General features: G+C 41.2%; 1 protein-coding gene across 3 annotated transcripts in view; it reads right to left on the bottom strand.

Annotated features, from left to right (window-relative positions):
* LOC133539782 (zinc finger protein 687a-like) overlaps window positions 1-12,500 on the bottom strand; it is a 40,503-nt gene that overhangs the window by 15,188 nt on the left and 12,815 nt on the right. For 2 of the 3 annotated variants that reach the window (XM_061881949.1, XM_061881950.1), the window contains exons 2-9: window positions 10,611-12,124; window positions 8,748-8,997; window positions 6,908-7,074; window positions 6,626-6,810; window positions 3,088-3,264; window positions 1,847-2,009; window positions 1,545-1,775; window positions 1,356-1,468 (exon numbers count right to left, since the gene is read on the bottom strand). In XM_061881949.1, the coding sequence (XP_061737933.1) occupies window positions 1,356-1,468; window positions 1,545-1,775; window positions 1,847-2,009; window positions 3,088-3,264; window positions 6,626-6,810; window positions 6,908-7,074; window positions 8,748-8,997; window positions 10,611-12,101 (2,777 nt within the window). In that variant the 5' untranslated portion in view covers window positions 12,102-12,124. The remainder of the gene's footprint in view (window positions 1-1,355; window positions 1,469-1,544; window positions 1,776-1,846; window positions 2,010-3,087; window positions 3,265-6,625; window positions 6,811-6,907; window positions 7,075-8,747; window positions 8,998-10,610; window positions 12,125-12,500) is intronic. The other variant, XM_061881952.1, reaches the window with a different exon arrangement.

Raw genomic sequence — 12,500 nt, 5'->3', positions numbered from 1 at the left:
CGATATTGCCATATTTTTGCTGAAAGGATTTAGTAGAGAACATCGACGATAAAGTTCGCAACTTTTGGTCGCTAATAAAAAAGCCTTGCCTGTACCGGAAGTAGCAGACGATGTTCGCGTGACGTCACTTGTTGTAGAGCTCCTCACATCCTCACATTGTTTACAATCATAGCCACCAGCAGCTATACCGATTTGGACAGAGAAAGCAACAATTTCCCTATTAATTCGAGCGAGGATGAAAGATTTGTGGATGAGGAAAGTTAAAGTGAAGCAAGAAAACATTTTTAAAAAATAAAAAAAGGAGAAAAAAAGAAAAGGCGACGGCTCCAGGCGGCGGCAGTGGGAGAGTTTCAGATGTAATTAGACACATGTACTAGGATAATTCTGGAGAATCCCTTATCTGCTTATTGTGTTAATAATATTTTAGTGAGATTATAAAGTATTACCTGAAAGTCGGATGGCTGCGGTGAACGCCAGTGTCTCTGAGAGAAGCCGAGGAGCCAAGATCACAGCTGCCTTTTTGAGCTGCAGAATGAGGTCGCGTAATCCACTAAAGTCTCCGGTAAGAGCCGACTTAATATCAAAATTTTCCCATCTAAAAACTTGCTCGTTGACGTAGAGAAACATGTTCGCTTGACCGCTCTGTGTTAAAGCTTCACAACAAACAAAGAAACACCGGCTGTGTTTCGGTGCTAAAGGCAGCTGCAAGCCACCGCTTTCCACCAACAGCATTCTTATTTGACGTCTCCATTAATAATTGAACAAATTGCAAAAGATTCAGCAACACAGATGTCCAAAATACTGTGCAATTGCGCGATGAAAAGAGACGACTTTTAGCCGTAAGTGGTGCTGCGCTAATATGTCCCCTCCAACCAATAACGTCACAAACACATCAAACGCGTCATCATTCCGCGACGTTTTCAACGGGATACTCCGGGGGAAATTTGAAATTGTAATTTAGTAAACTAAACCGGCCGTATTGGCATGTGTTGCAATGTTATTGATATATAAACTATCAGACTGCGATTTCAGTAAGCCTTTAAAAACGTGGATTTTCATGTTTTTGCGGAAATTTCACATGCCCAAGCCTGTTTTGCCAAAAAGGTTTTATCATATTTTATATAAAAATGTACTGCAAAAATCTGTTGAATCGAGTCTGAATTAAATTGTCACCCCAAGAAATTGTAACTGAAACATGACTTGTTCTAAGATTCCTATTGCTACTAGTCACTACTGCATGGTGTTATATCACTTAAGGATAGAGAAGGCAAACACATAAAATTCCAACAAACCAAGTTTGTCCACCATGAGCACCCCCGACCTAAACGCTATTGTGCCAGCAGTGCAACACTCACTGGCAGCGGAAGTCTCGACTCAGTAGTTTGTGTTTGTCGCGGACATGTCGTCTCAGACTTGAGGTTGAAGTGAAGGAGCTCTCGCATTTTTTACAAGGGAAGTTCTTCAAAATCTAAAAGCACACACATGATGACATGAAAATGCATGTTGTGCGACTTGTGGAAAAAAAAAAATTCTTAACTCAGGACCTTGTTATGCTGTTTAGCCATGTGGTTGATGTACTCTTCCCGATCAAGGAAACGTGCCTTGCAGTCAGCACACTTCCACTCTGAGACCGTCTCGGTCATCTCCGCTTTACAGTCCTCCTCTGAGTCTTTATCCATTCCGTCTTCCCCGTCTGAGCTCTCTAATTTGACTGGCGGCTGTGAACTGGGAGAAGCTGGGACGGTGGGCAACTCTTGTTTGGATGACTTGTGGTTCTGAGGAGAAGAAAATACATATTAACAGTTCAACTTCAATGCTGGATTACGATTAATGAGGGTCAGAATACCTTGAAATGGTCCATTAGGGAATATCTTTGAGAGAATAGTCTGGTACACTCTGGACATTTGTACACATGAACCTTCTGATTGGTTAAATGTGATTCAAAATGGACGTACAGCAAAGACTTGTTTGTGAAAACTGTGTCACACATGACACATTTATAGATCAACCTATGGAAAACAAACATGGTGAACATAAGAGGAACATACAGTGAAACTTTGATTTACCGGTAGTCTATTTGCGAACTTTTCGATATACGAACTTTTAGATGGAGCCTAATATGAGTCTTTGTGCGAACCATTTTTGTGCAGGAAAACAAAATTAATTTTGTGTTCCACCTGCAGGAAAGAAGCAAGGCACAGCCTTTTTGGGGAGGCGTAGGCCTACACGTCACTCGCTGCACATTGCAGTACACTACTCGTCACGACTAAGTGATTGAGCGTGTGTGCCTTTTTTCTGTGTTTTTTTGGCCTTTTGACAAGTTTTGTAAATTTTGCAGTCAATATGACTCCCAAAAACTCAACAGATAAGTGTGGAAAGAAGGAGTGAATTAATGTAGTTTAAAAAAAATAAAAATAAAAAAATAAAAAGCCTATTTGCAAGACATTTACAAATATGGAAATATAGAAAAAGCAGTCTTAGTACCACAACAAGTTTTACATGTGATGAGATCATTGTTTCTAGAAAAATGCCAGAGGAATAACACCGCCTCTACTTCAGTGTGCCTCTTTCAAGGCAGTAAACGCAAACACGCCACCTCCACCCCTTTCATTCCCCCGCTGTCTGCTGTTTCTCTTCTGCTCCTCTGCTGACGTTGATGTGGGTGGATTTTACTTTTTAAATAGTTTATTTTTCTAGCAATATAATTTACGTTACAGGGTTTTGTGATCGTTTGTGAGGGCACCGATGCAACTTCAGTGTTTGTGCGCGTGTTGGCAGAGCAGCTCATACAACACAGTTCAGCATGTTAATAAAGAGAAAGTTGATCTATCACCCTCTTGTTATGTTTGTTTAATATGCAGTACTGTACAGAACTTTATATTATGTTCAAAGTGTACAAACCTTCACTAAAATATGGACTTTTGTTGAGTCTGGAACCCATTATTCATATTTACCTTGTTTCTTATGAAGACATTTGCTTCACTATGCAAACTTTTCTGTTTACCAACCCCATTCATAAACCAATTAAGTTCGTAAATCGAGGTTCCATTGTAAGTACATAAACGTTACTATCTGTGTGCGGCGTACAAAGCCTGTCCCTCAGTCAACGTCGGATGCTGCGTTGTGATGTGACTTTGTGTGCTAGGTGCTGATTTGAAAGCCATGGGACAGCTGGGGCACTTGTGGAAAATATCACAATGAGCCTGCTGGATGTGAGACTTCACCGAGTTCAAGCCTCCAAACACCACCAAGCAACTGGAGCATCTGCAAAAACAAAAACAAGCTCAATAGTGGCATCAAACGGTCCTAAAACTGATGTCGGATAAGCTAGTTTTACAAGGTTGGTTGAGTTCTCAATAAATTATACTTACACATGCTGTAATGGCCCATTCCACTCATATAACGTTTCATGCAAATCAGCAAAAGAACCTTTGCATAACACAGTGAAATTATGTCGACATCCCTCGGGCGTTAAATGGCTGCCATTGCTTGAATATTTACTTGTGACTTCAGGTTACTTTAGTTCAGAGACCTAAGGAGATCTTTATTTTTTTTTGTATGGCAGCTTGATATATTTCACACTTTTTTATTTGGATTCTTCTGTTCTCATATATTTATACTGTTATCTAACAGAGCTACTGTGTAATTGTGTTGTATGTCTTGACTACAATGATTTTGAATCTTTTATTCATTAACCACGTCACCCTAGTACTAACGAAAGTACCGCGGTACTAATGAATTGCAAACGGAACTATACTGCCTTTGAAAAAAAAAAACTGTATTTTTTTTTTTTCATCCGCATGCTGCTGGCGTGACGGTGACATAAAGAGCGGAGGAGCATGTATAGTGGGTCAGCGCGTACACACTCACAGAGCACACAAAAGAAAAACAGTGTGGAGAAGAAAAATAGAAAATAAAGACAATTCTACTGGTTGGTAAAGAGGGTGCGTGAAGCGCAATATGAAGGCACTTGGGCTTCAAAACTATCGATAAAGATCAGGCTTTGCTTCAAACTTAGCTAAACAATTCAATACCAAGCAGTCAAATCGGCAGGTAATATAGTTAACTCGCTCCCCTATGGTGCACATAGAGATACGTACAGTAGATGCGCACACAGCTGCTTTGCTTTATGCCAAAAATTAGCTGAGTTAAAACCGCCCACGTAGCGTAAACTAATGCTTGTGAAATTACTAAATTTTGTAACAAATTGCTACAATTTGTGTTTTATCCTTAACAATGCGTGTTTTACCTATACATGTCTTATCCGTGTAGTTTTAGCCACAGTATTGTAGCCACAGAAATACTTTATTCATCCCTGAGGGGAACATACTGGTGTGATTATATGTATCATGTGTTAGTTCAAGGCTAAAGCAAAATATCGAGATATATATTGTGTATCGCGATATGGCCTAAAAATATCGAGATATTAAAGAAAGGCCATATCGCCCAGCCCTAATTCGGGCGGTAGGCGGTGTACACCCTGGACAAGTCGCTAGTAGCATGCAGGCCGATGGTGGAAGGCTAGCAGCAGGCAGATGGTGGAAGGATAGCAGTCAGGCCGATGGTGCTAACTGTCTGCTACTGCTACCTGAACAGGTGGATTATAGGTAGGCCAAAGTCTATGGCAATCCAGTGAAATTTGATGAGAAACAATCCACCAGAAATCCCACTCTGCAGAGAATTTGATTATCTTGCAAAGTACCACTCATTCAGACTAAAAATAATTAAAATCTCATACATAAAAACCCAAAACTCAGACCTCAGGTAAGAACACAATGAACACAGAATAGACGTGGCTGCCATCTTGGATTGTGGGCCACTATCCACTATCCAGGAGAATGTCATGACTTAAAAATTCCTATTAACTTTCACCAACTCAGAGGTGATGTAGCAGCTCAGTAAGTCAAAGGCATTAAACGACATTGATACAATAAAACAAGCATCTAGCACAGTCTTTCAGATCTTTCCGTGTTGAGTTTGCTTGTTCTCCCCGTGAATGCGTGGGTTCCCTCCGGGTATTCCGGCTCCCTCCCACTTCCAAAGACATGCACCTGGGGATAGGTTGATTGGCAACACTAAATTGGCCCTAGTGTGTGTGAATGTGAGTGTGACTGTTGTCTGTCTATCTGTGTTGGCCCTGCGATGAGGTGGTGACTTGTCCCGGGTGTACACCGCCTTCTGCCCAATTGTAGCTGAGATAGACGCCAGCGCCCCCGCGACCCCAAAAAGGGAATAAGCGGTAGAAAATGGATGGATGGATAATAAAAGGCTAACGTTCGCTAGCTCAGGCCCGTTGTGCGTTCTCTCTGTAAAGACATGGATTGTTTTTGTGCAGAGAACACCATGCATTTGGCATATAATGCATATAATGCTTTGTGACCCAGACCACTCTGGCTGCAGTGCCCTCTGCTGGTTCAGGGAAGTGTGTAGATCACGTTTATTTGTGCATCTGGTGTGTGTGGTAGGAATGTCTCATCGACACAAAAGCAAAAAAGCGATCTGCAAATTCAATACAAATACAATACACTATATATATATATAAGTTGATGTGAGATAATTCTACTTCCATAAATAAATGAGAGCTGATAAATCAGAGAGAGAAAAAAATTATAGAGTATTATCTGCTCACAGATGTTACCTGGTGGTTGTTTGAGCATAATGCAGCTTATCTTGGAAAAATTAATCAATCCTTAATACTTAAGTCTCACGCACAGTTCTCACGAAAATGAAGCAAAAATACAACCTTACCGAATGTAAATAGACATTTTGTTAAATCAACCAGGACTTGATGAGATGGTCAACATAGACAGGTTGTCAACATAAGGGACAGACATAAGCTGGTTCCACTGTATTCAAAACTTAACCCGGAAGGTTTAACACAAACAAATCTAAAAATGTATTTAGTTTCAAATGTAACACATGCAAATATTGGATTTTGGCCAACTAGTAAGACTATTTCTCCAAGCTGGCCTGAAAACGCTGGACGAAGTGGCTGGGGAGAGGAAAGTCTGGACTTCCCTGCTTAGGCTGCTGCCCCCGCGACCCGACCTCGGCTAAGTGGAAGAAGATGGATGGATAGTAAGTACCAGTACATCTTTAAAGTAAGGCGTACAGTATGTAGTCAGTTTGATGTACCAAGCAATTAAGTGCAATTCAGTGGAGGCCAATATGTGAGGAAATTCTGAACATGACAGTAGGTGGCCCTAAGAAGACCTCAAAAGCGTTGTTTGCAGCAATTAACCAATCAAACAAGCTTTAAGTTTTTGTTTTTTTTACCCTCCTCCTGGTCTGGCCACATGAGCACGCACCACTAATATACACATGTACAACCAAAGGATAATGTCATGTTAATAAAGCAGTCTTTGGAAAAATGCATGATTTCATCAACAGGAGTATCATAATCACAATACCTTCAGTTTTTTGTTTTTTTTCAGCTGGAAATTATGATTTAATTTCCAATATGGTTGCGCAATACAGATAATATAAATAATATTAGTTTGGCCGACTATTGAATTCTTAATACTATCGTGATAATGCATGTTAAGGACACAGTCTAGCTCTGCCCTGCAAATTTGATATAATATAAGCTGGGGACGTACAGCACTGACCGAGAGAGCAAACACACCTGTAACCGATGCGGCGTGAAAAGTGCAAACAAGTGTGATCCAGATGTGCTTGGAAATGCGCCTGCTTGGCCGTGCCGCCACATTCAGGACAGACGTACGGCGGGCCACTTTGGTGGATGCGCTGATGAGCTGCTGCACTGCAGCTATTGGGCAGTAGCATCGGAGGAGAACATTCCGTACATGGCTGGAGAGTGTCCAAATAAAAAAGAAGAAAATAAAAAGAGTCAGAGTATGTAATGAAGTTGTAAGAGGCAATAAAACAAGGTACACATATGACTCACTGTGCTTTGAGCTTGTTTGATTTCTTGGAAATGTTGAGCCACCTCTTCTTTACTGCTGAACTGAGCCTGACATTCTGGACATTTGTTTCCCGTGTATTGCGCTGCGTCTGCTTTCTTGTTATTCATCACTAGATTTGGCTGCACTTTGGGCTGGACAACGGCCTGACCTAAAAATGATACACATACAATGACCAATGGGTGATCTTTCTTTAATAAGCTGAGTTCATTTGTCCCAGCGTCAAGCTGTTACCATCATAAAACCTTCACTCACTGTAAAGAAAAATGTATCTCAATTTTCTTGCCCAAAATTCAGATTCTTTGTGACAGTTCATTCAAAAGCGCAAGCAGACACAGACACACACACACACACAGGTCCATGGACTTGGGTTTTTTGATTGAACATAACTCAAAAAGGTATTGCCAGATTTCATGTAACTTTCAGGAATTGTCCGAAATAGTATAAGGGAACCAGTGAAGAGATTTAAGGGGTGAGCCGCATCACCATCGTGGTGCCGCCGTTGTGGGCAGTGTTGCCAAGTCTCTTGTTATAAGTGGCTTTGGGCTTGGTTATTTTTTGAAAAGTCGCTTGCAAATTTCAAATTTTGTGGGTTGTGTTTTTTAGCCTGATTTTGAAGCTGTAGTTGCTTATTTGGGCTTGCATATCTGTACCCACAATAAAAAAAACACCAGTATACGGTTAGGTAGTTTGTGCTTTCTACACAACATTTCCTGGTCATCGTGGTCACGTAACCTGGCACGCCTCCAAACACACTCACACAAACACAAATGATGCATTGTCCCCTAGAGGGGGGGGGGTTGCCCAAATCTGAGGTCCTCTCCAAGGTTTCTCATAGTCAGCATTGTCACTGGCGTCCCACTGGATGTGAATTCTCCCTGCCCACTGGGTGTGAGTTTTCCTTGCCCTTTTGTGGGTTCTTCTGAGGATGTTGTAGTCGTAATGATTTGTGCAGTCCTTTGAGACATTTGTGATTTGGGGCTATATAAATAAACATTGATTGATTGATTGATTGATTTGCAACTATTCCAGAGCCTAGACTGACAAGATGAGGTTCATCACCAACTCCGCTCTCCTTACTCACCATTGTGTGTTATACTCAATTATTAACTGAATGTCTTTATGTGCTCCACGCCTCAATCATTGGTATGTGTTCATCTACAAAACCATTCTGGGTATCACTTCACCTTATCTGTCTTGTCTTTTAACAAAGGAAAAAGGAAGTCACAATCTTTGTTCAACAAATGTTCTGCAATTTGTTGTCCCCAAAGTATCTGGGTTTTCAGCACCGAATGCTTGGATTAACCTACAATCGGATCTTCAACTTCAAACACTTGTTACATTAAATGAGTTTAAAGTTTCTATGAAAGGTTTGCAGTCTACCTTGTCTGTATGCACATGTGTTATGTGAGCAAGTTTTTATGTGGTAAATTTGATGCTTTATGTGTTTACTGTTTTTAATGTAACCTTGCTGCTGCTCTCTTGGCCAGGTCTCCCTTGGAAAAGAGACCTTTGATCTCAATGGGATTTTATCTGGTTAAAGAAAGGCTAATTAAAATAAAAAAACAAGTGACAAGAAACAATGAGAATTAGCGGCAGTACGTCTTGCTCTCGTCATAAAAAGTTTAATTTGAACTATTAATATATATTTTTTTATATTAAAATGAATTTAACACTGCCTCCTTCGTTCACTATGCTGAAGGATGACAAGAGATGTGGAAATCTTGTGTGAAGTCATTTACAATTGTGGGATGAACTCCAAGCTTTGGTTTCAAAATCTAAAAACAAAACAGCCGTACAGAAACGTGAATAATTGCCACTAACCATTGGGTTCCTTCTGGCTGATCATCAGCTCGACAGGCACAGGTTTCATTACCAGGTGCGAGCACTGCATGATCAGGCCTCTCTCCTTGTGTTCCCTGGCGTGGAAAAGCAGGCTGCACTTGTTGAAGAAGGCCAGCCGCTTGGCGCAGTGATTGCACGTCACCTCAATGCGCAGTGAGCGCCGATCGTAGTGGCGGGACAGACTCTGCTCAAGGGCAAAGGCGTCGCCGCACTCTAAACAGCGGTAACCCTGCAAAAACTGAAAATTAGATAACAGGTAACTGGTATATTTATCTATAACATTTTGACTTTTTCCACTAAGCCGTGCAATTTGCCACAATACAGAATGGTTTGGATTACAAACAATTGTCTGTCCAATCACTGGACGGCAATGTCTGTGCAAGCGACCACAAGGATGCTTCCCAAGAAAATAGTAAATAAACATTAAAAAGATCACAAAACTTTATTGATAACGGCACTTTTATAAACACACAGACTGACTGGTGCCAGCTTGCTAACTTAAATGCTAAAATGAAAACAAGAAACCTTAACGTATTTTCCCATTAAGAAACGACATACCCCAAACCAAACTTATATAAACACATTACTGTCTGAGCACCTAAGGTATTCAACTGTGCACAATGAACCAACAAGCTTTGCTCTCTTAAAATAAAGTGATTGTTTTATATACAAAGATTAGGGCGAGGCCGAGGTGTTTTTATGCAGTGTTCAAGGACCACTGAAAAGAGTAGGATGCCACAATGCCCGCCAGAAATAGTAAATAATATTAATATATTGTATTTTTTACACACTTTATTTAAAACAATCTTAAAGTGTTACAACACAAACCAATATTTTAAATAATATAAGTTTAAACATTTAAACAGTTAAAATACTAACAGCAAAAAACACTATCAGGAGTAGAGGAAACAAAACATGTAATATAATGTATTTTCTAACAGAGTATCTATTTATTTCAGTTATCTAAAAACCATAACTTGGTCAAAAGATTGGTGTCTATAAGTACTTTTTCAACATATTCTAAAATACCGCAACAATATTGGACACTGTGATATGTGATATCCCTAGAATACAGTATATTTGGCATAAATTATAGTAAAACCTTTTCAAAGAAAGTTACAGGCTAAAAAAAACACCTCTTAGCAGCTGAAAAGGTTGAAAAAAAATGCTAAAAGCATCTTGATTTGCTTATCGGCGCGTTGCTTGCATTTCTTTTCCTAAACACTAAAGGGCAGTGTTTTTGTGGGGAAGCAACCACAACGCTGGTGGATTGGCTTGTAACTTCCTGTGAGTAGTAGTTGTACTAAACAACGGCAACTGAATCAACATCCACATTGTTGTTGGAGCTGGGAATTATCATTTTCAACCAACGCTCACTTTTATTGTCCATATTGCTCCGAAACCAAAAGAGAAGACTTTCGCGCAGGTAACTTGTACAACCACTGAATGACGCGAACGCATTCACTGTATATGATTATTTCAAACAGGAAAAAAAACACGCTTTGTTTTTTTTGTAGAATTAAGTTTTTGTCAGACCTTGTTGTACAGATTACTAACAAAAACCAACTGTTTAGTAGTTGAGATTGACTTAACAGCGCCTCTGCTGGCTGCAGCCAAGTCGTACAATGCATTTTGCAAGTCAGTATAGACATCCTACTCTACATAGAGGCGTTCAAGTGCACTGTGTAACTAACTATGAGTGTTCAGACACCAATGTTTTTTCACATTTATTCATATAACTCCTATGAGAAATGCCATACACCACTTTGGGAACCTAGCAATAGATCAATCTCTAATGCAGACAGAGAGCCCGGAACAGTGAATGTTGATTGTTAGGTTTACCTGTGCAGGTAGAGGAAGGCCCCATTCTGCTGGAGGAGGGGAGCTCAGGTCCGGTTTATAACAGGGCAGCAGGTTCTTATTGGTGAGAATTTTATTGAAGCTTTCCACCAAGTTGGTCTGGCTCTTGGTTATGATGGACCCGGCGCTATTTACAATGGAAGCCGGTCTGCTGCTGCTAATCTGAGGAGGACTCTGCAGAGTGGTACGACCCAGGCTGCGTAGGCCGACACCACTTGGAATGGTTGATGAGATTGACATGGGGGGAAGAGGTGCCGTTTTGGTGACTGCGGGAGGGACTTTTGATTTCAGGACCACTGTGCTTTTTTCTTTGAGGGCACCTTTACGAGGAACCCCCTTTTTAGATCTTGGATTGGGTGCTTGCGGTGAAGATTTTGACGTATCCGCACGCTTCAAATTAGCTCGCTTTTTAGGTGTCGTCTTTGCGCACTTTCCCGTAGGCACTTTGATTTTAAATTTGAGGGGCAACAATTCGGGTGGAGCTGCGATGGCAACAATAGCAGTGCCAGACGACGACTCACCATTTTCCTCATTCATATTTTGAGCTTGCTGCCCTGCTGTCTTTTCACGGTCACTAAGCTCCTCCTGGTGATCACACGAATTGGTATTCCCCGTTGGCGCAGATTCTGGGCTGCTGATTTTCTTCGGCAACACAAGCCCTGTCTCGCTAGGTGGTGGGCTCTCGGGAGAGTCCCTCTCTTCGATGACGTGCTCGGGGTATTTCTCCTGTCGCACTGGTGCAATGTGACAGTTCTCAGGCTTCCCCACCTGCTCGTCTGAGGCGCTAAACGATGCATCCGGAGGAGTGATTGAGGTGGTTTCTGGGGAGGTGCACAGCCGAGGTTGATGCTTCACACCGTGCTTCAATTTTGGAGGTGACGGAATGACAAATTCTGGGCTTTCGTGGATGACCAGCGGGCTTCCCAAGTCTGGTTCCGAGTCCTCCTCATCCAAGTCTGTCATATTCTTCTTAGACCCATTTCCATTGTGTGTTGAAGGCGAAGCATGCTGGACTAAATGCGCTTCCTCCTTCTTCTGTAAAGGCGGCGGCGAGGAAGGACTTGGGAATTTCGAAGATTCCAGATCATTACCTTTGTCGCCATCGTTTAAACTCCATGCTGCCGCTTTGGATCCGAGTTGAGCACAAGCAGCAGCAGACCCATTAAGGGCAGCACCGTATTGTGAACAGGTGTCATCCATCTCTGTGGTGTTGTCTTGTTCTCCAGCTCCATTGTCAGACCTCTCCTCATCTTCACTAGCCCGCACAGTGTTCATCACAATAACACTGACAGCAGGGGGATCAGTGTTAGAGGTAGGTGAGTGACTTTTGCTTTCATCAGGATTATTACTATTGTCATTATTAATAGCAGCAGACACCTCGTTGTCTTCTGGGCTTGATTGGATAGCATCAATGTCAGGGATATCAAACGCTGCCAGCAAGTCGTCAAAGTCTGGAGTCTTCATGTCCCCCATGGCCCGCGAAACCCTTTGAAATCCTATCAAGTCAACATGTGAGTTAGGAAAAAGTCATTTGTTGTGGACTTTCATTAAACATCCTAAGGGTTCAGGTCCGTGTACCTTCCGTTCATTCAATTTCCAATTCTTAGAAAGGCAAATCAAAAAACTAATTGAGCCATTTTTTCTATTTTAATTTCTGGAAAACAAAAGTTGGAAAATTATTAAATGACACTTTTGTAAAACAGCAATAGGACTCCTACTGAACAAATATGATATGTGTACCTTCCATTCATTCTATTTCCAGATCTGAAACGTGAATCGAAAAAAAAAATTATATGGAACTAAAATACTGCTTCCGTTTCAATTTGTCATCATACAGATAACCACGCATTTTTTAATTTTAGATAAACGTAT

The sequence above is a fragment of the Nerophis ophidion genome, linkage group LG21 (assembly GCF_033978795.1).
Source record: "Nerophis ophidion isolate RoL-2023_Sa linkage group LG21, RoL_Noph_v1.0, whole genome shotgun sequence".
Lineage (NCBI taxonomy): Eukaryota > Metazoa > Chordata > Actinopteri > Syngnathiformes > Syngnathidae > Nerophis > Nerophis ophidion.
The sequence above is the reverse complement of the archived record's forward strand: the minus strand, read 5'-3'. Positions and strand labels throughout refer to the sequence as shown.